Source organism: Pollachius pollachius (genome assembly GCF_949987615.1).
Source record: "Pollachius pollachius genome assembly, chromosome: 16".
Classification (NCBI taxonomy): domain Eukaryota; kingdom Metazoa; phylum Chordata; class Actinopteri; order Gadiformes; family Gadidae; genus Pollachius; species Pollachius pollachius.
Genome location: NC_136949.1, coordinates 8966540 through 8991274, shown reverse-complemented (window position 1 = coordinate 8991274; position 24735 = coordinate 8966540). Strand labels below are relative to the sequence as shown.

Genomic DNA, 24735 nt, shown 5'->3' with positions numbered 1-24735 from the left:
GCGAGTTGCATAACCAGCGGCTTAAGCCACGCCTCGGTTACCGCTTATAACAAGAGGATCACGTTTGGTTAAGAAATAGGCTAGAACAATCGTCCATTAAATCATATGAACAGCACAGCTGTTTTGAGATAGGACATTTTAACACGATATAACATGACGTTTCCAAAAGACACCCATATGACCTGGAAAAACCCATACATCCATGGGGAAACGTAAAAGTACGCCGAACTTTTACAAACGATATGGTTTGGGCGCCCTCGTTTGGTCATTCGAGTTACTACAATGATGTTAATATATATATTTTTTTTTTTCATGATCAACAATTCCAGGGTAGACATAAACGTTTGCACCATAAATGAATTATTCCATTTTAATCCAAGATATCCTCACATGAAATTCTGATATGATATGTCTTTAAAAAATTAAACTAGAATAAAAAAAACGCATAGCGGCGTTGTGTTCAGGCATGTTGAGAGACACCCACATTGCTTCCGTCCACGTGTCTAAAGACCCTGAGGATGTCCATGCTTGCCGAGCGTGAGTGTTTTTCTGACACTTTTTACGAATATATACGATCTGTACCAACAATAACGCAAATTATACGTCTGATATGTTGACGTTATATTGACCCCATTATCTATTTTGGAAATGTTGCCTTTAGAATTGCAGAACAAGTTGTAATTTACGATACACACCAATCTAACCGCTAACATTTCCAACAGCCTGGTTTACGCCTTGATCATTTGTTGTGACATCTTCTTACTTATCTTTTTTTATATGTATTTAAACTCTGGCGTATACACAACCACCATATAATCATCGAAAAATAAACTCTTAATAAGCTGATCTGTTATGTTTACCCTTTAGCCCGTAGAAAACAAAAGTGGTCAATAGATCCCAGAAACAGTGCCTGGAGTAAAGATGATAGCAAGTTTGGACAGAAGATGCTGGAGCGGATGGGCTGGTCCAAGGGCAAGGTATTGTGTATTACTAGTTGCAAATTACAATATGATTTTATTTTCTGACCGAGTGTTGTCTTTTCCTAGTTTGAACGATTATTAATTGCGACTGTGTGTTCCTTCGAAACAGGGTCTTGGTAGAAGCCAGCAGGGCTCCACAGAACACATCAAAGTAAAAGTGAAAAATAACAACCTGGGTCTTGGAACCAACGCAAGCTATGAGGTTTTTACATGCAGCCATTTTGCTAACTTTATTTACGTTGACATGAAGATAAGATACAGTAACCCTGTTCTTTTAATATAGGTCACAGTGGTAAAGTTGTGACCTCTTGTGAGCTGCTTCTTATGTCTCGTTTCTGGATTTGTTTGATGAAATGTGACTCATTATAGGACAATTGGATTGCCCACCAAGATGATTTTAATCAACTTCTCGCAGACCTAAACACTTGCCACAGTCAACCCAATGAGAAAAGTAAGTAAACAATCCATATTGAATAATTTGCCAAGATCTAGTGTGCAGGAAAGTGTTATGTTAAAATAAATATGAAATATTACTGCATAGCCTGCCTCAGGATTTTAACTTCCCCAGTAGAGGGCACTATACTGCAACTCTTGGAGCTTAGTTTAAGGCTCCGGACATGATTATATTGATGAGCCCAGACAGTGCTACAGTATCTAATATATACAGGTATGAAAAAGCATTGAATTTAATAAAACATGACTAAGTACATTGTAAGCAGTTTCTGGCTTGTGATGCTTATACAGAAACCCCATCGGAAGATCAGAAGAGTTTCAGCCTGGAGGAAAAGTCCAAGACCTCCAAAAAGAGGGTTCACTACATGAAGTTCACCAAAGGTATGTTCCCTCCCTGCGTGTGTGGCTTGGTAACCAACATCCATTCTGTCTCGGGTATACTTGACTCACTTTGTAATTCTAAGCAGGGAGCTGGATAGTGTAATCATTGGGGAAAGCGAGTCCCATTCAAAGACTCTGGGTTTGATTCCCAAATGTCCGAAAACTTCTTCAAGACGACTAACTGCTAAAGCTGTCTCTATTTCGCTTTGGGTAAAGCATAATTTAAATAAACTAAAATGAAAAGTAAGTACAAAGAAAAATACATTAGATAGGTTTAGTTTTTGTTTTAAAAAATTCAAACATCCTTTTACACACATGCGCACGTGCACAGGTTTTCCTCTAGTCTGCTTCGGGCCCCATGTCCTGGGACGGGTCAGAGACATGGACCTGGGCCGCAGCAGTCCTATCAGACTGCACTGGGTCAGGTGCTGGGGTCAACATTAAGGGGGGGAAGAGAGTGAGTTATAAATATATATTTTATTACACCTCTACACATCAGGAAGTGGAGACCTGGAGCTCAAGGTCAGCGCACTGATGGCAATGGGAAAGCGTTGGCTAAAAAGAAATGCAATTAATGCACAGTATCATGCCATATTTTGTCGGAAAACTTCCATTCATTAATTGGTGGGAAATACAGACAATTCAACACAATTGTATGATACGTTGTACTGGATATTTTTCAGCAAGGAATCTTTTTTTTCTTTTTTTTAATCCACTACCCTGTATATCCATATAGTCATCTGTAACTGCAATCATCATCGACACTCAAATGTACATTGATGGGTTGGGAAAAACACAAACTTCCAAACCATAACCTCACCTGGAAAATCTTTCTTCCTTACGTCATTAGTAGCAACTTCCTGTTTCCTGTTTGGGGCATCTGGAATGTCCATTTACTTTTGCCCCCCGAAAAACGCCTTCTAGCGGCTGTGGAACCTATCAGACAACCCGTCCAGTCAACACTTGGGTCTCTGTCCCTCCCCTTGATGGAGAGAAAACACTCATGCAAATGGTTAAATGTGAGACAGACCACTTAACCACTAGATTGGGGTAATTCTGGTCCCTTACAGCCAACATGTGTCTCCGTTCTTCGGTTGTTGACTATCCAAAACAAACCTCATTGATTTGTCCTGTAGATTGTACATTTTCAATATAAATTCTGACAACTTGAATGGCAACAAATTCGGTCAACTTTAAGCCTAGACTTCTCTTTAGGCTCCCTTGCACACGATGCCTAACCCTTACCTGCTCCTAACATGCATGTATCTGCATTAAGTATAAGTGTCTCTAGATAAAAGTGAAAACGTCAGAGCTCTGTGTATACCCATCTTCACCAGGGTACTTGGGTTCATTCGTGTTCAGTAAAGCCAACCTGCCTTTCTGGTGACGGTCTTGATCTTACCAAGGCTCCTAAATCTTCTATCTCCATCCCTGGCAGTTGGGATTAACCTGTCTCGTCACAACAATCGGACGTTTAAACGTGTTTTCTGTTACTCGCACCGGCTTTGCATGGTTCCACGCAACATGAAAGACGCGGTTCTCCTTGACGATTACAACAAACCGCCAATTTGAAATATGAGCATCTTCTCCACTTTTTAAGTGGGCTGGCCGGCATTAAGCCGCCCCCGTACAGCGACAGGATTAACCGAATGTGAGAAAGGTGAACTGCTGTTTTGTCGTGTCACAACAGCGGGGGGGCAGTTGCAGAGCTATCCAGTTCTCTTAACCTTATCTAACTAAAGAGTTGCTAGGCAACCCCCAGCCTGCCACACGCCTTGCATGCGTCCAATCTCTACGCCCCGAGACCGGCCGTTTCAAGGCCAAGACTTCGTAATGGTTTTACAGTTGCTAAGCTCTTTACATGAGCTCAGTGAGTTGACGGTGGCGCGCCACTTGTCTAGTTCCCCATGTGCGATGACATTTATTCACATCCTCTACTTCTTGGTTAAATGTAAGTCGCTCCATGTCATCCCACTTGCCTCCTCTACATTTATCGTGTGCAGGCTGGCTCTCATTGCCCGCATTGAGGATTGATGGCTTTCGATTTTGGAGGAAGGCACCGAAGTCTCCCCTCTTTAGGTCCACGGCCAGAGAGCGGAAACCAGTAAACCAATCTTAATTGTCCCATATATCTATCACCTCTCAGTTGGCAGTATGCAAAATGTTACTTCACTCTAGTCCTTTTAGTTTCAGTGGCAGTGTTTGAGCTTAATTCATAAGGGGTCATATTTTTTATCAAAGACTGTGGTTAAAATGAAATGGGACGATATAGCATTGGGGCTATCTGTGTATTCAGACAGCAGCCATACATGAAACATGGGTCTTACGGTCACCTCCGTTGATCATATGTACATTTGAATAGCCACAGAGTGTAGTGTTGCCATTGCCAAAAGTAAAAAAAAACACGACACACACTTGTCCACTGCCCTAGTTGGCTTGGGATATGCGATCTGGCTACTCCCAGAGGAAGTTGGACAGTAAATCAGTTTAAGGACTTAAACTCTATTTCAGCTCCCACAATAAACAAACCCATGCCACACGTATGTTTTTAAGGGAGTGGTAGGTTTCCATGACAATATAGCCTTGTGAATGATCAGATTCTTAAAAGCTTTATTCTGAAATTGTGTCTGTGGACTTGTGGGCTTTCACAATACATTGGGGTCATTATTACTTATACGTTATTATGATAATTGATGGTGATTTCTCAGTCGCACGTTACTGGGAATCGCTTATCTTGTTTCAGTAGCTGTCAACCGTTGCCATCTCAACTGTGACCTTGGAAACCAGCAGGTATTTGGTAACACCAGCCGATGTTGCACATTTGCAATGCCCCTGCCCATATCCTGCCTGATGGCGTTCAGCCACATTGGCATATTCAACAGGAACCGAATGAGGCTCGGCTGCCTCTTTCTATTCCCACATTGTTGCCCTGCACTTTCACCTGAAAGCTTAAGCTTCAGCATTTTGACAGGTACTTCCTGAGCCAAACATTTAAAAAGTTCATATTGGGCATAGCGGCTACCTTCGCCCAGGGATCAATAGGCCTGCTGCACCGCGGCCACCCTCCCCTATGGCGTGTTTGTTTTAGTGAGCATAACTGCTCGGCTTTTGCTCCTGAGACCTGCTTGTGCAGTCACTTTGAAAGCGGCAAGGAGGGGAGATAGAGGTTTAAAAGCAATAAATAACCTAATGTTATCTGGGCCCTGCTGGAGGAAGAGGATGCAGCTGTACGCACAGGGCCCAGGCCTGAGACAGATGACGGAGCTCTCCAGCAGTCTTTGAGGCCCGACTTGAAAAACTGGAGTACGGGGGCGTGGCATCGGCGGCCCCGTTGTTAGTTTATTTTTCTTTGGCGTTTTATCCCCAAAGCGAAGAGTAAACTGTGCAACGCCGGCCTTTCTTCACTTCAAGAACCCCCCACCCACCACCCTTCATTCCCACCCCACCATCTATTTCAGCACACTTGGCCCAAGTTAAAAACACTGTAAGATGTTATCCATGTTTCCGAAGCTTAGCGATTTGATGATTGATTTTCGCTTTGTATGTTGGATGAAGTCTGTGTTAAAGTGTCCTTGAAAATTCTTCTTTTTTTTTTTTTTGCTTGGATCCGGTATTTCATGTCCCAACAACAGAATTCAACACCCCCCCCCCTCCCCATATATATTAGGTTAGGGTTAATGGTGTCTGTATGTTTTGGTGTCAGTGACAATCTTTTATCTGCTTCCATTGGTCATATGCTGTCACCTAGGCCTTTGTTTTCAAAAGCCCCTTTTTCTAGTTCCGTTGGACTTTCAGCACATGGGACAATGCATCCAAGTATCTTTGTAGCAGCAACAGTAAAAATGACCTTACCTAATATAAGATATAACTGGCCTAATCATTGCTCTCAGGAGGAGGCTTTGATGATTTTGATACCACATTGGTGACTTAAATAGTTCCTTTTGATTAGCAACTTTTCGTTAAGTAATTTCGTCAATTTAAAGGTAAAAACAATATTGTATATCGGTGTGTATATATCATAACAGATTCATATTGTATGCATTTCTTTCACTGTTTTTTAAGCATCGATACTTTCACCCCATTAGGGAAGGACCTTTCCAACCGCAGTAAAACAGACCTCAACTGTATTTTCGGCAGAAGGGCGAAACATGCCGGCGCCGCAATCAAAGAGGAGGTAAGAAGACTGTACACACAATTCAAGCTGCTGCATGCACATCCGACACATCTGTGTGTTTCCTAATGAACCTCATTAACTCATTAACATGGCAAGTAAGTTCTAATGAAGAATCTCTATTTGGTCGTACCGGTTAAATGGATACTTATTAAAATGGCGGTTGTAACCTCAACCAGTCCCGCCGTGTCTAGTGGACACTGCGGTGCAGCTTTGGCTATGCTGCTGTGGCACTGGCTTACCTGCCACCCTCCGGCTAATTAAGGATGACCACGGCTAATGCCTTCCATCAGCCGCCCCAGTGTCACATGACCCCCGTAGCTTCTGCCAGGTCCTGCCCCGCCGCGGCCTACGGGCTCAGATTAGCCGTGTCATGGCGTGCTGCTTTGACACCGCCAGCAGGCCGCTGCCGGCAGCAAAGCCAACCAAATCCAGTTAAGGGATTTGTACCCTCGCCCCCTTCTCCTCTCCTGCACACTCCTTCCTGCCGCTCCTTGCTTCTTGTCTCGGAGCGGTCACCTCCACACCGAAGGGCACCATTACAGGAATCGGGATGAGGTTCGCAGGAACCTCAAATGATGACGATTGCAAAAAGGAAAGTTTTATTTTAATGCTTTTTTCTTTTTTAAATCTTCAGTGTTATTTCATGGTCTTCATGGCCAACTTCACCACTTTAGCGATTGGTGCCAAGGGGCCCTGTGTGTTTCAAACATGTCTTGGGTGGACTAGGGACATGGATTTCATGCAAATAGATGATTGAGCCAATTAGTGGATTGAAGGTTACCCTTTTCCTATTTAATCAGATTTGAATGAGGACTTATGTTTTTTATGACAATGACTCAATTAATTGCAGGTTAACTATAGGTTGTAACCTTGGCTACCATCCACAAGGATGCATAACTACAGAGATTAAGAAACTCTGTTGGTATTGGTAGAAGGGTCACTTGGCAACGGTGTTTGTTTAGCCATAGGTAGAACACCTGAGCTGTTAAATACCTTATCCTTAAACCCTTATCCAAGAGCGATTTATAATGGTATATAAATGGATATTTATCTATAATCCTCAAAATTATAATTTTTCGTTATTTTGGCCACAAGATATCTTTTGTCGACCAAAAAAAAGAGGAAAAACACGGCTTCAGGACAAGCAGACACTCAGGAATCAGTTGTAGGCATCTTTCATGAATGACATTTGCATTTTTTTAATCAATAAATTGCAAGAAGCAGCCCTCTGCCTATCCCCCTGACAGGGTCCTTGCTCCGGCATCACAATGGCCGACACCTCCCAGCTGATCGCCATTGGAAACAAAAGGCTGTGCATGGCGCTTGTTTTCCCCATAATCGTTTGGTTATGGGCTTGTTGGTGAGCCAGATGTGACACAATTGACCGTATCGAACACGGGACACGATGACAATAGCGTCCCAAGACATTACGTGTTGGCCCTAGAAACACCCAAGTGTTCTTGGTGGAGGTGAAGATGCTGATCATTAACTGAAACGCCAACAGATTCTTTTTTTGGTATATACTGTACCAAGTCATTACTGTACCAATTAGACTTTCAGTCTCCTTCCATTTATCCAAAATGTAGGTGAACTTTAAATGCTACATGAATGGCTTACCGGTCTCGGTTACTGTGGAGGTAGTGTCACAGACACACACAGACAGACACACACACACACACACACACACACACACACACACACACACACACACACACACACACACACACACACACACACACACACTTCCTCTGTGGAGATGCGCTTCCTGCTAACCCCTTATCACTGAACACAACACACTCTGTAAACCACACGGACCCTCACGTGTGTGTATTTATAAACTCCCTGACATTCCCTCCCCCTCCTCGGTGTTGGGGACACCTTTTTGAGACAAACAAGCCAGGGTTGTTGAGTTTCATTCTCCCTCATTACCGTGTCTAATCCCTTGAGCCCAGAACTGTTATCTTCATTTAGGTTGCATGCCCCTCTGCTTTCTGCCGCTTTATGGGCTGAAACTCTTGAAGTATCTTTCACGCTTAACAATTACATTTTAATTGTAATGAATCTAATACATTTGTTCGGGGTGAATATTTGTATCCAAGTCATTTAATCCCGTTGCCTTTTGGCATGGAAGATGTAAAGCAAAAACAATCGTGACCATCAATAACGGCGGTGCCATTACGCACCCCGGCTGGCCAGTGTGCGTTATCTCCTCGTGTTGGAGCACCTGTCCATCTGCACCCCTCTCCGCCATCCATCACGCGTCCCACGCCCGCGCGTGCTCCTCGCCCCGCCTCCTCCTCCGCCAGCCCCTCGGCACAATTACTCACCGCAAGACAAATGACGGGCCCGCTCTGCCGAGATATCAAACAGCCCCGGCCACTTCCAGAGCGATGGCACTCTGGCAGCCTCTGGTGCTCCCTGGGCTTATCGGCGGGCGAGCACTGCCCCTGGCCGTCCCCGTGTCCCTCTCTATTTCTCACCTCCCCGCCGCCACCGCCTACTCCTTCAGCACAGCTCCTCTCTGCCCCCCTCTGGGGGTTTAGTTAGGGGAGCCACAGGGAGGGCCAGCCCGGCTTGATTTATCTCCCTTGCCCCTCTGCCTGGCCACTCAGGCAGGCCGAAAGAGCCGACGAGGCTCCAGCGGGCCGGTGCTGGAAAGCCCGGCATTAGCTGAAATAAACCATCCTGCCGCCCAGTGAAAAATGTCCTCTGATTGGCTAATTAATCAGTCAAAGGGGAGCGACGCGGCCGGTGACTTGAGGGACCCAACTGGGCGACCGCAGAGGGCCCGCTGATAAATAGACTCCCCGCCGATTCATACATCAACCAAAGTTAGTCATTTTTTAAAGCCACAAGCTCTTGTGAAGGGTGGAAACACAAGCCTGTGGGTTTGTTTTTTTGTCGCCGTGTTTTGTGTGTGTGCCTGGGCGTACACATGCACTGTCAGATAATTGAGATATATATGGTCTTTAATGTCAACTTTGGATCATTTTGAGTCTTTCCAAAAAAGATTGTGAACAACAAAGGACACAAATTTAATTTATATTTAAACAATTATTTGACCCTAATCAATTATCTGTCAAATACATTGTTTTTGGGGTAGAAGGAACATTTAAAACACCAATTCATTAAAATGGATCCAATTAGCTCTGTAGACAATAAAACCACATTAATCATATTAATTGTATTCTCTTTACAGTTCATCGTGTGTGTGTGTGTGTGCGACGCATTCATTCTTCAGTCAAAACACTGATAACAGACAGCCTTGTGGTTCATAACGGCTTTTAATCATCAAAACCTTAGACAAATATTAACGAAGTGAGTAGAAAAGAAAAAGACCCCATGCGATTTATTGCTGGCAGGCTTGTTTTGATGTCTGCAGCACGCCACTGAGGCGGTGGTAACGCACCCTGCTCCTGGGGTCAGTCTGACCCCGTGGCCTCTCCCACTCCCACTCCTGCTCAGGCACAAAGGGCCAAACATCAAGCCTCCTCGGCTGGCACCTGTTGCGTCCGCTTCCCTGCCCACGCCTCGTCCACATGAAGGATCACACGTCAGTGGGGGGGGGGAGGTCCCTGGACACCGCCGTCCTAAGGAATATGGGCCAGGGCCCGGGCATGATGGGGGCTCTGGCATTTGGCAGATGTGTCTGCAAGGCGCCGGGGAGTTGGTGGGCGGAGACAGCGGAAACTTGTGCTGACAACGCAGGAGCCCAGTGTATTTAATATATTTTTTATTTGTATAAAAGCGACGCTGCGGCGCTTAGGTACCCAATTCTCAGAGTTTGGGAATGACGGCCGTACACAAAAGTGAAGAGGGGACCGGGATGTTGCGATACAGCTTCCAGCCTCTTCTAGTTCAGGAGTTATATAAGTGGTGTTTTTGAGTTGTTTGAAGCATTAGATTTAAAGGCTGTTCAAAACATACTTGCAATAAATAATAATTGTTCCTATTTTTGGTTTTTTCAGAGTACTATAGTTTTCAAGTTAGCTTTATTTATTAGCTTGACATTCTGCAATGTTTAAATTTTTTTTAACAAACAGGGAGTTATTTTGAAATGTCCTTAAAATGTGTTATTTTAAGAGGGTCGGTTGAGGTATGGCCATCGTCTACGTTCCCAACCCATTTTAAAACGTCCGAACGCGCTCATGGTGAAACGGCGGCATGTCAAGACAACATCGGGTCTTGACTCCCTCTCAGATAACATCTAATGGCCTCAAGCAAACACGTTTCACAAAACGGACGCCAGTTGACACGGCCGCTGTACCGTGCCTACCGCCAAAATAACAAAAGGCACCCGCCAAGGCGACACAGTTTGCCACTCCAAGCGGCAAGCCCACCTTCTTACCCGTCTATCTGGTTGCAGTGTTCATGGCTCCCTCTAGGCCCTGCCAGCGCACTGACACTTACAGATTAGTGTGGAGTAAAAAAACACTGTCTCTTAGTTACAGGCTTAAGCAGTAATGCACAGGGCCAGGGTAATTACCGCCTTGTGAAGCTAACGGCCTGAAGATTTTCAGCGCCCTCGGCTGTTTACGGCCACCGAGAACCGTTTAATCACTGACTTTTTAATCTAATTAATCACAACGGGCGCTAAATAATTGCAATGTCCTCCATTTTTGGGTGGTGTAGGGCAGGGGGGGGGGGTACCCTGGTGGTGGGTTTTGACTACAAGCACATTCAATGTAAAGCATATGCGTAAGGCAGTCACACTGCATGCATAATACCATCTTCATTTGTTATGATAAACGTTTCTGCACCGAGTCTTTTCTTTTCGTAAGCATATTAGTTTAAGAGCCTGTCCTACACCAAAGTATGCATCTGGTAGACAATGTTCCATGTGTGGCATTTGGATCTACTTTTTTTTTTTTTTTGGGAAAGGTTGTCCTGTTAAAATCTTATTTTGCCCCCCCCCCCCCCCCGGTAACTGATGGAGGCAGACCCCATATGTAATTACTCTGAATAAGCAAGGAGTATCCACCTGTTTTTGCTGTCCACCCACGTCATGTTCATGAAGGATGGGCTAGTGGACTCCTGCAGCTCATCAGGGAGAGAAAACTGGGTAATCCACGCCTGATCCATAGACTTTTGCTATCGCCAAATTTATTATTATGGCAGGACAATGAGGACCCGTTCACACAATTAGAGGAACCCACCAATATTGGCCGGATGGTATTGGGGAAAAATGGCGGGTACCGCAGATAAGCATTTCTTTCTCCGAGAGATGAATTGGTAGCGGCAGTTTTTGTCGAATACTAACGAACACGGGTCGAACATGGGCGATCCGTAACGCATTTAACAGTTCATACTTTATTTATAGTTTTTAAAGAAGTATGGTGTTTATTATTTAGTATGATCGTTATCTCACTACCGTTGCTTGCAATCTCTAGCTATTCGGTAACATTCTGTCAAACTTCAAACTTGTAATTATAATTTTATTTTCAATGCCACTGTACTCAGTAATGTGCGGTGGGGTACAAATATCATTAAAAAAAAAATGTATGTTATATATTTAATATATATTTTTAGTCCTTATAAAATCTTTATTTTTAGTAATTTAAAATATTGATCATAAGAATCTTGACACGAAATGTGACCCGTTTCCTCATTCTTCGTCTGCAAAACTTGCAAACATAGCAATAACCCTTTGTAATAAGATCTATCCTTGTGGATGCTCTTTCCTGGAGGAAAGTTTCCCATGGAGTGAAGCTTGTACATGCTCTCCTCCCGGCCCCGGTGTCTTGGCACCGTGGCCAGCAGAGAGCCTCCGTTGGCCACAGTAATGGAGGGGAGAGATGCAGCTGGAGTGTATTGAAGGAGGCGGCCTGTTGAATGCCTTCCCAGCCTCATCTTTTCTGTGGGACCCTCTATGGGCCCTCCCTGTGTTCCCTGCCCAACCCCGGCCCACACCAGGGAGGAGAGTGGAGCAGGAAGGGCCTGATAGCCAGGCCGTTCCTCTGCCGAAGGAGTCTTATCTCAGCGCTGCACACGGTGCACTGAACGCATCCTCTTCCTGGGGTGCAGGGCCTGGGTGGTGGTGGGGAGGAGGAGAAGGAGGAGGTTGAGGAGGAATGGTTGTCTCAAGGTGCATTTTCCAGCCTCCCTCCAACTCCTCAACCTTCCCTTGGTAGTGCTGCCCTCTCTGTTAATATTCAGCCGTAGAAATCGTACACGCGCTCTCCTTTAAAAGTTGCCTTACTCTTTTAATCTCTATGCAATCATACCAGTTATATTTTTGCAATTATTTTTTTATATTTGACTATAAATCTCCTACAATGGTTGATATTTAACTTAAGTTAATTAACCTAAGAAAGTTGACGTATATCAGGCAATGTGCACGGTTTGTAGGTTAACAATGGCACCTGACGAAATTGATACATTTATTCAGTTTTTGTTTTAAGGATCATCAATCTCGGATACATTACATCGCCTTAAATGATGGACTTGCTGAATTTGCCTACAACATAAGTTCATATAATTATGAAACGCGAAACTATTATTTCCTGGGAGAAGGATACCTTGAATGCCGATGCAGAAATAAATGTCCAGCAGTGTCAACTTGTTTACTTGTTTTGTAGATAAATATATATGTCGGTCTGTATCCTGCCTTTTGCTCAGCACAGCACTTTTTCTCTGTCATATCAGAGAGCGGTCTAATGGGCTTCCCCAGGCAGTGAAAGGATGAAATCCCCCCCGCCCCCGACACGAAGTTCCAGCCACTAGTCCTGGTCAAGGGGGAGGTCTTCCTCTGCATCCCTCTCCTACCATCTCCTCTCATTTTCTGCTCCTCTCCTCTTTGCCACTCTCTCATCCACCATCTCTCCCTCTCTTGAGAGTAATTTCACAGGCAGTGGGAAAGTAGCCCCCAGCCACCGTCCTAAATCCCACATGTTGTTCAATGCTGTCAGCGTTAAGAAGACCCATCCCCGGTCTCCCAAGCAGAGAGGACACCATTGTGCAGTAACTGGGAATATAGATTTTTTTTTTTTCCTCTTGGAACTTAGAAAGTTTTGTTTAATGGCATCTCACCTAAAGGGCCCCTCTGGTTGGAAGTTGAGACTAATTCCAGGTGAAGTCTGAGGTTGCAAAAAATTGTATAACTTGAGTGCTATTTGGATCAGCTGCCACTATTGGTTCGTAATCAAGCCGTCTTTTAAGTTTGTTAAATATAACCGGTTGGAGCACAACTGATTCCAACTCTTCCACTGTTGACATGAACAGTGATTACATTTTTACCTCAATGTTGGGATATTCCTGCATAATATGAAGCCAAAAAAAAGAATACTTTAGATACGATTTCTCGTATCTTTTTGATTGTTTTAAACTCATTCATGTTGTAAATTGTGAATGATCGCTTTTTTATCACTATTGTTATGCATTTTTTTAACTACCGCTCTAGGTATTTTGGATTACATACTGCTTGTGGAAATTGGCTTTTAAGTGTTTATGCCGAAGCAGTCTCAATCCCACACGGTTCAATCCACATCTACATGCTCACTGTTTCAACTGCCTATGCATTAACTTGTTGTTCTCGATCGCAGTCTGGGGTCAAACCAGTGTAATCTGGATGTAGAAGCATAAAGGCCAACGCAGGACGGGAAACACCCCATCTGTATCATTCACATATCTTTAATCCGTAGGGTCGGTGAGCAGGAAAAAATATATGCAATCCACATTTCCATCTGCGGTAAATGCACAGCGAGAGCCGTGGCATTGTTTAGTGTAATCCTCCAGAGGTGGCTGGGTATTCTTCAGAGCAAATCATTATGCATTGAGTAGGCCATTAGGAAAATGAAGACGAATGGCCCACCAATGTGCTCTGACAAAACGCTTCAACTGCACGGTCACAATTGAGACTGTCGTAGCCGGTTTTTAACATGCTATAGGTTAAACTCAAGAGAATGAGAGATGAGTTTTTGGCCAGGTTGACTCCATTCCCATGACTCTCCTGGATAGTTAAGCGGGAGGAAAGTGAATGAGTGCCGCTGCCTTCCAGTAAACGTTGTAAACTGTCCCCTGAAGCCAGGTAGATGGCTCATAGGAGCTGTACTAGATCTGCTCGGTCGACTATAGCGGAAGCAGGGATTTCACTGAGTTGTCCAAATTGTTCACGATCAAACTGAAAGTTCCAAGGTAACAGCTTCAAATAAAATCACCTTTCTTTCCATTTCTTTTTTCAACTGGTTGAAATAATAGATCTAGTTTATGAACTGATCTTAATCCCTGGTAGGCATACCAGTTGGAAAACCTGTTTTGACTGGAGCTCGTTCTTGATTGACATCTAACTGTTGCAGAGGGAGCAAGGCGGTTGATGAAGCTGGTAACACATGTTCCAAACATGCTCTCAAAAGATCATGCCCATTAGGGTACTTCTGTGTCAGCCGACAAATCCTAACATGACGAGTGAAGCGTTGTTATAAAAGGTAACCTTTTCTTTGTCTTGTGTTGCCTTTGTAATGGCTTCCATCACCGCATCAATTTACACCTACATTGTCTTCAAACAAATGAGCGTTTGCTTCTGTATGGTGATTGACAAAACCCCCCTCCAGGTTTTGGGAGTCTATTTTTTACCAGGGTGCAAAATAATGTCTGAAATCCTGACACCATCCTCTCCTTAATGTCTGTTCCTATCTCTAGGAGAACAATGGCTGTGACTCCCTCGGGGAGCAGGAGGTGAAGATGGAGGTAAAGGAGGAGGAAGAGGAGAAGCCCATCTCGGCTGGGCCTCAGCCAGATCTGGATGTGGAGGGGATCACCAAGACGGTGACCAGCACGCTCACCATGCAGGAGTACTTTGCCCAGAGGATGGCTCGGCTAAAGGGGTCCCGAGGCCAGGCCCAGGACCCGGTCTACTCGTTGGCCTCAGTAGTCACCACGGAGGCCACTGAGACCTTGGATCCGGATCCCCCCTGCACCACGCCAGAGCCCGATGACGTCCACTGCACCACCGAAAACAATTCAGACGTGGAGCCCAAGAAGAAGAGGAAGAAGAAAAAGAAAAATAAGGAGAGGGAGGTTTCTGATGTAGAGGTGGAGGAGCCTGAGGTGTTAGTGGCGTTTGCCGAAGTGAAAGAAGATGCAAACCAGGAGCAGGTCTGTCCGGAGAAAACTAAGAAAAAGAAGAACAAGAGGAAAGCGGCGGAGGTAGAAGAAGCGGTTCCAGGCGACTCCAGCGTCACAGAGGAGAACCCCGGCAAGAAAAAGAAGAAAGCGGAGGAACTTTGTATTGAATCAAAGCTAGAGGATGGACACGCCATGGAAGATCAAACGGCCCAGTCCGACGCTACAAACAAGAAGAAGAAGAGGAAACACAGAAAGCAGATGGACAGTGAAGTGGCAGAAGAGGAGATAGTAGTAGTGCCGGAGAGGAAATCCAAAAAAGATAAAAAGAAATGAGAATAATGTTCCACTGAAACGATTCCTCAGCCTCGTCCTATCACACAGACTACTTCAATGGGTCTTCTCTGGGGTGCTTTTATACAGGTGACGGCAAAGTCATGAACCAGCAGATCATGATCCTTCGTATAAGATACCCCTCAATGTAATTGTATGTTTTTATGGACATTACTCGCTATGCTAGTATTGTGTTACAGATATTTATATTCTCCTGGGTAAAGCACAGCGTCGGTCCTCGGCTGTTTGCTACAGGGCAACACCACTGCAACAGTGGTTATGAAATGCCTTGCTCAGGGGCACCATTCAATCAAGGATCGAAATCTAGCTTGTAAATCACCAATCATCAATGCTCCTTTTTGTTATGTTAAAACTTTTACAATTGATGATGAAAATGACTTGGTATTAACTGGTAATTGCATTCCTAAAGCTTAGGCTACCATGTGGATGCAGTTGTTTATTTTATTGTTGAAAGGTTTCATTCTTACAATGCTTTGTTCTTCAGGAAGACTGCTTGCGTGACCTGAACTTTCTCGAACACATCAAACAATGTTCACTCTTAACATCACTTTGGTCGTCTATGAAATGGTGAAAATATGAAATACCTGTTTTCCTTGAATCCCCCTTGGGGAAACAAACATCCATGATCCAACTTTTTCTTAATCGAGTCAAGCCCCGTGTGAATAAATCGAAGTCAAAAATTATTTCTTTTTCCGTTCTGTTATTTCTACTGTAAATTATGGCAAAGTAGGCCTAGGTTAAATATCCTGCACACATTTAAGCACATAATCCCAATTATATTCGGCCTAGTCGGAAATGGACAACTTTGGTCGACCAGGAAACACAGTTGCCACTGTACTGCATTAATAATTCTGTTTGTGATGAGTAGTACTGATACAAATAAATTAAATGTACGAATGGAGGCATAGGCCTACATGGTAAAACGAGTCTACCCTGTCGGCCAACTAATGTGATTTATAGCATGTATTCCTAGTGCTTGGAAGCGACTGCAGACTCCCTTACAAGCTGCTCTTGTTTTGAGGTGAGGGTTGCTGTCGTGAGTCTAAGGAGGAAAACGGAAACCGACGCTTTCTAACATTGCTTTTCAAACCAGAATATTAGGAATTGGTATATTTTGGGGACCATATTGCCCGTACAAAAACCTAATTTTCTAAATTATAATGTAGACCTAGTGTCATAATATATTTTAATTAAACAATTTGGGCTTAAATACTGTTAAGTAGGCCTTAATCAAAAACATGAGTTGACATGGCTGTGGGAATTCTGCTAATGTTAGCATATTAAAAGGAGATGTCTACGTATAAATTTGTGCCATTCACATTTTGGTTCGAAAAACCAAATTTCACCCAAAGTCTCAATTGTTATATCTCAATTAATGCATTTTGATTCAAAGGTTTTTCTCTGGAAATCCAAATATATCCTGCAGGAAGTGGTTACTGAAAATGATGAGCTCATCCTCGGAACATTTCCCGCCCCTTCACGTGAGGGAATAGTGGCATTCCTCTAATGGCTGAGTGATCACCCACTACTACTATCACCCACACGGATGGACCAAACATTACCATTATTAATACAACCTTCCTCTAATAATTATTCTCATTAAGTCCCGAGTTCAGTTGTTCCCAACCTTGGGGTCGGGACCACACACAAAGTTGCACAAAGTTGGAGCCGCAAAATGTTCACTTCCAGGCATGGTGTCACGGGCCAAAAATGTGGGCAACCACCGTAACTGTAATAGGCAGGCATATTGGATTTACTTAAAATTCTCCAGAAGCAGAGTCATGCTGCAGTGCACGTTCATTATGACAGTCGTGCTTCCCTGCTGGATTATTTTGTGGTTGTCACGATTGCACGCGCTCCCCTCCGAAACACCTATGCATCACGCGTGCATGTTGTGCCCGCGACAGAGAAGGAGGAGGTGGAGGAGGTTGAGGAGGAAGTACGGTCCTATACATCACGGACGTGTCCGCCCTGGGCAATCTGTAGTTGCAGGTGCCGTGTATCCTCTTCCTGTGGGGGTAAAAGTCCCCGTCTTCCACAGATCATGAGGCTGACACCTCGCTGCCGAGATTGGTGATAAAGAGGGCTATAGCTCTACTTTATTTTATGACATTCAACACACAATCCACTTCCGTACGACCCTTTCGGTCGAGGAACGGGTTTTTGATGCTATGACTGTAGGCCTATATAGATTGAGCATTTATTATATTATTTTTGTTTCTGTGTTTTTGTTTCACCCGTTGCTATTCTTGTTATTATCCTATAGCTGTTGCACCTGCATTATGCCCTTTGAAACTTAGACCATCGTGTGTGTGTGTGTGTGTGTGTGTGTGTGTGTGTGTGTGTGTGTGCGCGCGCGCGTGTGCGTGTGTGTGCGCTCGCGCGTGGGTGGGTGTGCACGCGTGCGTGTGGACGTGTTAGCGCGCCATTTGGCTACTGCCCAAGAGGATCCTGTCAACAGGAACCCAAGATTCTGACACGCACCCCCTGCCTCCCCCTGCAGCCACTGAATGAAACTGATTTCCTCTCGTCCACATGGCTTGGCTTTGCTTTAAATGCCCCGAATCACTGTTCACCCCCACTTGGCCATTTAATAACCCCTCCTCGCCCCATATCCCTTGCCCCCCTTTGACCTAGAACTATTAAAAAGTGACGTTTAACTTACTTAACGTGCAACAGAAAATATCACTTCAAATCATTAACGCCTCCATACATCCGGTGTTGAGAAATCAAGTCACCACGTCATGGATCAGTTGTGGTATCCCGCACAACCAGTTGGGTGAGTTGGTGGAGGAAAACTGCAGGTGAGGAAGATTGTGTTACAGCCAAAGTTGCAAGTTCAAGTTGCTGCCAAAGTAGGCTTTCTTCCCACGCAATATTAAATACAAGTCAAGGGTTCATTATTTTATCATTTGTTTTGGTTTTATTATGATTGTTTTTATCCAATGATTGATGACCTGAATGATGGATGTTTTAGAAAGAAAAAATAGCAATTTAGTAGATTCATCCTAATTTGAAACATTAACTTTACAGAAGGTAGGTCTAAGAAAAAAAAGTTATCCTTTAATACCTACACAAATAATTAGTTGTAATAATGTGTTTGTGTTATTGGAAGCATTGTTTTGTTGTGAGGGGGTGTTTGGAAGTAAACGGAGTGTATTTGTTTACTCCTCTCCTTACTTTTACGGAGTTCAGGTTGCAACCAAGGAGGAGCTGCGAGGAGGGTGGGGGTAGTGGTGGGTGTGTGTGTGTGTGTGTGTGGGGGGGGGGGGGGGGTAGCCTTCTCCCTGGAATCTGCTCCTCAAATATAAAGCGCTTCCCCATATACGAGGAAGAAGTGAATCATAACTCACGAGGAGGAGTCGCAGCCTACAGCCACATCCAGTGTGTGAACCCCGACAGCAGAGCACCCACACCTGAGCGCAGCTTCATCCTAGTTTGAGATTCTAACAATCATTATCACAGGTCGTTTAGCGCCTCCATGTTTGTTTCTTGATTTTTTTTTGCTAGTTTTTTTTTCCCCTGGATGATACTTTAATAAGAAAATTATATATTTTTTTCCCATTGAGGTGAGATAAAGAGCGCGTGGTTAACTTTGAGGTACAGGCGCGCGCGTAGATGGCTGCCCTGATCAGCGCGTACTCGTCGTGGCCGGAGTCCTTCGAGTGTTCCGCGGGGGACGCTGACGACGGCTCGGCCGACGGACACGGCGCCCACAACAGGACTCCCGCGGAGAAGGCGACGGAGCCGCGCATCAGACGGCCTATGAACGCTTTCATGGTGTGGGCGAAAGATGAGCGCAAACGCCTGGCTGTCCAGAACCCGGATCTGCACAACGCAGAGCTCAGCAAGATGTTAGGTGAGATAAAAAAAAGAAAAATGAAATCAAGGAAACGGACAAACGAATGAACAATAGGCCTTTTAATTAGCCTACACTAAATAGCCTAATAATAATGAAATAATCACATTCATAATAGTTAATAAAGAGAAGACAAATAGTTTTTGTTGTCTGTCGCTCAAGTGGATCTCAATCCGCGTCAACTTAATCAAAAAACTTTAAAAAGTTCCCAATTATCGGGAACTAATTCTAATTTATTTAAACGAATTTCCTAATAAATAAACGACATATTCATACGTTTATATGTAGAGAGTTTTTTTAATGTTTCAAAGGGTATGTTTTTGCAATATTTTAATAAGAGGAATATGCACTGATTTTGGTTTTCATTGCGTTAGTGCAAGATATAGCACAAAAAAGTTACAATGAAGACATAAAATACAATATTCTCATATGCTAACCAACATGTAGTAATTGGGTCATCCGACATTTATTAATACTTGAAGTAACCCTGAAGTTATAATTACTATTCGCTAGTAACATTGAAAAGTTAGGACCTTGAGAATTGGAGATTCGTTTTTGGATATTATAATATAGGCCTAAGTAAAAAGTAGATCTTAAGTGTAATTATGATACATTTAAACAGTTAAAACGTGAGCTTCTTCAGATTTGAGTGAAAGTTAACAGTAGGCCTAAAGGAAGTTGGCTCTTTCTAATTCACGCTCACTTCATAATTTTCAATAGTGTATTCCAACATAATTAATTTGATCTCAAAAACACAAAAGTAGCCCTTTAGACCAATTAGTTCAATGGAAAAAATAAATAACTTATTGACCTGAGATTGATACTGATAAGACATTCTATTCTATTATATATATTATCACAGTTAGGCTCATTATAGCCTATCAAATTGGTTCTAACCATTGGCAGAATAGTAGCAATAGCATTTGCAATTCTACAGTCTTTAAATCACTCTTACATCGTTTTTAATGATAGAGATCAAGAAATTAGATAATGACAACTCTTAAATCTAATCTCCTGTATTCCTTCAAATATTTTATTTTTCAAATCTTTTTTAAAAGTCTCCTCCCGGGAGCGAACAAAGGAAGAATCTCAGGACTACATCTATAACAAATCATAAAAATAAAGATATGGAGAAGACACATCCATCCGTACGGGAAAGATGTAAAATAACTAAACGTTGTCGCGGTCCCGCAGGCAAGTCGTGGAAGGCCCTGACCCCTCTGGAGAAGAGGCCGTACGTGGAGGAGGCAGAGCGGCTTCGGGTGCAGCACATGCAGGACTACCCCAACTACAAGTACCGGCCGCGGCGCAAGAAGCAGCTGAAGAGGATCTGCAAGCGCGTGGACCCCGGCTTCCTGCTGAGCGGCCTGGCCCCCGACCAGAACGCCCTGCCGGACCGCCGGCTGCTCTGCCACCCGCACCAGGACAAGGACGAGGGGGGTCTTCACGGCGCTGCGGGGGGCTTCCCGTCCCAGGGCTCGGTGCTGCCCGGGGTGCGCTCCTTCAGAGAGCCGGCCGGGAGCAGCAGCAGCAGCAGCTTCGACACCTACCCCTACGGCCTGCCCACCCCTCCGGAGATGTCCCCCCTGGACGCCATGGACCACGAACAGCACCTCCCCCTGTCGTTCTACCCGGCGCCCAGCCGCCAGGGCTCCTCCTCCTCCGGGGGCGACGACCGGCGGCAGAACCCGAACCAGCCCCCCTCCCACATGGGCAGCCCGCCCCCCTACCACACCGACTACACCCAGGCCCAGTACCACTGCGGGGGGCCGCACCTGAGCCACCTGCCCCCGCACCACATGTCCCAAACGAGCGGCGGCGGCGGCGGCGGTTCCACCCTGCTCACCGGACCCCCGTTGTCCTACTACACCACCACCTCCTCCCCCCCCTCCTCCTCCTCCTCCTCCTCTTCCTCTTCCTCCCCCTCCACTTTCTCCCAGCTGCACCACCAGGGGCACCCCCACCACCAGGGGCACCCCCACCTCCACCAGCTCCACCACCACCACCACCACCACCACCTCCAGCACCACCCGCACCACAACCTGGGACAGTTGTCCCCGCCGCCCGAGTCCCACGGCGGGAGCCTAGAGACCCTGGACCAGCTGAGCCAGGTGGAGCTGCTGGGCGAGGTGGACCGGGACGAGTTCGACCAGTACCTAAACTCCAACGCCGGCGGCGGCTTCCTCCACCCCGAGCACCCAGGCGCCACCATGACAGTGACGGGACACATTCAGCTGGCGCCGTCCTCCGTCGCCACGGCCGCCGTGGTCGCCGTGTGTCCCAGCGGCGGCGGCGGCAGCAGCAGTAGCAGTAGTAGCGGCAGCATCGTCACGGAAACCAGCCTCATATCGGTGCTCGCCGACGCCACGGCGGCGTACTATAACAACTACGGGATCTCGTGATCTGTCGTTGACGATGCGGTAATCATGGCTACCCCTTGTGTGACGAGCTGACAGACAGCTGAGAAGATGGGAGGGGTTTAGGACGCTGCCGGCCGGGGATGCTGGTAGGATGAAGTTGCTCTTCAATGTTGCTGTTCAGGTCTTCTTCTACCTTTTCTTCTTCTTCTTCTTCTTCTTCTTCTTCTTCTTCTTCTTCTTCTTCTTCTTCTTCTTCTTCTTCTTCTTCTTCTTCTAATTTTTCAACATGGAGAAGTAAGAGAAGTTTCATGGTAATTCCAGTCGGCTTATCTATAGGCCACTTCATCCTACCGACACCAAAGACCAGAGCCCGGGTGAGCTACATGGGAACCGAGGAGAACGAAGGTCGAGGACAATGAAAGAACGTACAAAGAAACACGTATGTGGACACCTCAGGGATGAACACACTGAACACTACAGCATGTCGCTTCCAATTGTCTTGAAACTTTCAAAAATCTGAACCACAATCTGTAGGACCTGCTGGTAAAATAAACTTAATGTACATTTTCTTATCCTAACTGTTTCCACGGAGGCATGTAAAGATGCTGTTTGAAAAAAAAAAGAAGTTGTATTTAAGTACTTTGATGTTCCACATAATGCTTTCTGTAATGCTATAATCAGTTCTTTCTGTTCGGTTGTTTGTTGCTGGATGTTCCTGCTCTTGTTGTGGGAGTCTTACCTCAGTAGTTTGTAATTTAAAGAGGGATTAGCTGGACACTTCTCATGCAATTGTTCGCCCCCCAAAAAATCGTCTATAATGAGGAAAAAAAGGCATTTATACTACTTAATAATATATAATCACATTATTTGCAATGGAAAAAAATAATAATGTCTATAAATGTATGCTTATTTAGGTTTGTAAAAGAAACTTAATTTAAAATAAAGTTCCACTTTTATTTTGATGTACTTCCCACGTGATTAATGTCGGCACTCAGACACAAAGGCATCCGTCGAAACATTTATAGGTGGCTTGTCCTTAATTCACACTCGTCTGTATTAATCAGTAGAAGATAAAGTCATCTGGTTTTGTCATGAAGCAACGCAATTCAGAATAAAGACAAAAGGTAAAATACAAAAATAACTTCCTTGTTTGTAGAATTTTTTACACTGCAGCTTTTCAGTGGGTCCGTCTAGAAAAACAGAATAGTAAAAGACCCCGGAGTCTGTTGGTCTCTAACCGTAATGCACGTGCGTGAGGTTATTTAGGTGTGCCATTACTAACGTTCTATTTCGGGTGTTTTTACAGAACATGTCACAGTGAGTGGCCCTTTACCGGCACCCACTCCCTATACTACACCCGTCTTTTCCACTCATCCTCCCTTCATCGTCGCCCTTCTCCATCCGTCTCCTCTCGCTTTCATTCCGTCCCCGGCAACGAGGATTAGCAACAGAACAGGCGCAGCCCTCGCCTCCCCTCTCCCTCCCCCCAGGCCTCCCGCCTCCCCCCTCCTTTGTTTTCCCAGAGTCTTATTCTGGATGCCATACTTAGGCACGTTGGACCTACACCCTCCCCCAGCCCCAACCAAACCAGCCCCCACTCCCACCTTCTATCTTGCTGATGCAGACCTTTCGTAATCTGCGTTAAAAAATAAATAAATAAATCCCCAGGCCTTTTTTTTCAACTTTGTTTGCATGTTGACACTTATTTCTATGCCCTGCTCTCGCCCCTCTCTTTCTCTTGGTTTGCATTACATTTTTCTTTCTTCCTGTTGCGATAAAAAGGAATTTGTGGAGCTTTTGACAAATCCAGGAGTCTGGCGGCTTCTTCCTGGTATTTTTTTGGGAATGGTTGAGTCGCGCTGCTTGTAAAGAGGATGTGGCGGAGGAGCTGTGTTTCCTGGCTGATAAGGGAAAAAAGCCTCTCTTGGTCAGGATGTTTGGGGCCCCTGGCTTGGGGCCTTGCGTTCACGCGCCAACTGAAGGGGAAGGGGAGCCCGCTGGTGGGCCCTAACGGGAGGGAAACACTGGCTCGCTGATTAGCATCTGACTCCGACCCTTCCACTCGTTTTCTCGGGCGAAGGATTTTTTGTCGACCTGACCCCGTTGTACCTTGACCGCACACACACACACACGCACAAACGCACGCACCTCACGCACATGTACGTACGCACGCACGCAAGCACACACACAAACACACACACATACACACACACACACACACACAATGCTAACCCTATGTTATAAATCTAACTTGGCCAGAAATTAAAGAGCACCCAGATGACATCAACATTTCATCATGAGCGCTTTGATCCAGGCGTGACCCTCTTCATTACTCCTATCCTTCATAACCCGGTTGTGATTCTAGACACACACACACACACACACACACACACACACACACACACACACACACACACACACACACACAGCCCACAGCAGCCAAACATTGGCAGCAGAGAACGTGTTTAAAAGAAGCTGAATGACAACATCCATCATGTGTGTGTGAGTGCTTGTAGCTCATTTCTTTAGGGTTACGCCATTACCCTTTGTACCTGGGGGGGTTTCCACAAAAATTAAAGGTCCGTTTGAGAGTGTGACAATATTTTGCCATGTGGGGGGTGGGGGGGGGGCCCCAGGCCATGAACAACGAGGGAGGGGCTCTTTATATGAGGACAAGTCAGGGTCCCCATCACAGCAGACCCATAGTAAAGAAATATCTTTTCAAACAGAAACATCCTATATATTTTATTTTTAATTTTATTGGTTTTTCTACAGTCTACATGGGGATAATAAGCATATACGTATCCTTACTGAACTATACATAAAACCTATTTATGTAATAATTCATTCTGAATAGTCATTATACGTTATGATGTACATTATGATTCTTTTAAAAAACAGGAATAATAATGGCATGTAAACGAAAATGTCCTGGCATTTCGTTGACTCTTTTTTGCAAAGTGCAGTGGAAATGTTTGCAACCCCCAATTTCTTATGTTTTTATGAATCTGGTTCTACACCCATCGTTTAACCCAATCAATATCTGCCTGTAATATCAATGTCCCGAACGTATTTGTATCAGAAAAACTGGTAGTAATTTGTTTGTGACCACGA

General features: G+C 44.9%; 2 protein-coding genes across 2 annotated transcripts; both read left to right on the top strand.

Annotated features, from left to right (window-relative positions):
* Positions 1-504: 504 nt before the first annotated feature.
* Positions 505-16063, top strand: pinx1 (PIN2 (TERF1) interacting telomerase inhibitor 1). Its single transcript, XM_079753543.1, has 7 exons — positions 505-537; positions 868-977; positions 1090-1182; positions 1350-1431; positions 1725-1814; positions 5900-5988; positions 14626-16063. Exons 1-7 carry the CDS (start codon positions 519-521, stop codon positions 15382-15384), a joined length of 1242 nt encoding a protein of 413 aa, XP_079609669.1. The 5' UTR covers positions 505-518; the 3' UTR covers positions 15385-16063.
* Positions 16064-18751: 2688 nt separating this feature from the next.
* Positions 18752-22583, top strand: sox7 (SRY-box transcription factor 7). The gene is made up of 2 exons (XM_079753753.1): positions 18752-19261; positions 20456-22583. Exons 1-2 carry the CDS (start codon positions 19021-19023, stop codon positions 21661-21663), a joined length of 1449 nt encoding a protein of 482 aa, XP_079609879.1. The 5' UTR covers positions 18752-19020; the 3' UTR covers positions 21664-22583.
* Positions 22584-24735: the final 2152 nt, after the last annotated feature.

Coding starts and splice junctions, on each gene's coding strand:
- pinx1 (XM_079753543.1), top strand. Junction 978..1,089: donor TGGGCTGGTCCAAGGGCAAG/GTATTGTGTATT, acceptor CCTTCGAAACAG/GGTCTTGGTAGAAGCCAGCA. Junction 1,183..1,349: donor GAACCAACGCAAGCTATGAG/GTTTTTACATGC, acceptor GACTCATTATAG/GACAATTGGATTGCCCACCA.
- sox7 (XM_079753753.1), top strand. CDS start 19,021: ATGGCTGCCCTGATCAGCGCGTACTCGTCGTGGCCGGAGTCCTTCGAG. Junction 19,262..20,455: donor AGAGCTCAGCAAGATGTTAG/GTGAGATAAAAA, acceptor GCGGTCCCGCAG/GCAAGTCGTGGAAGGCCCTG.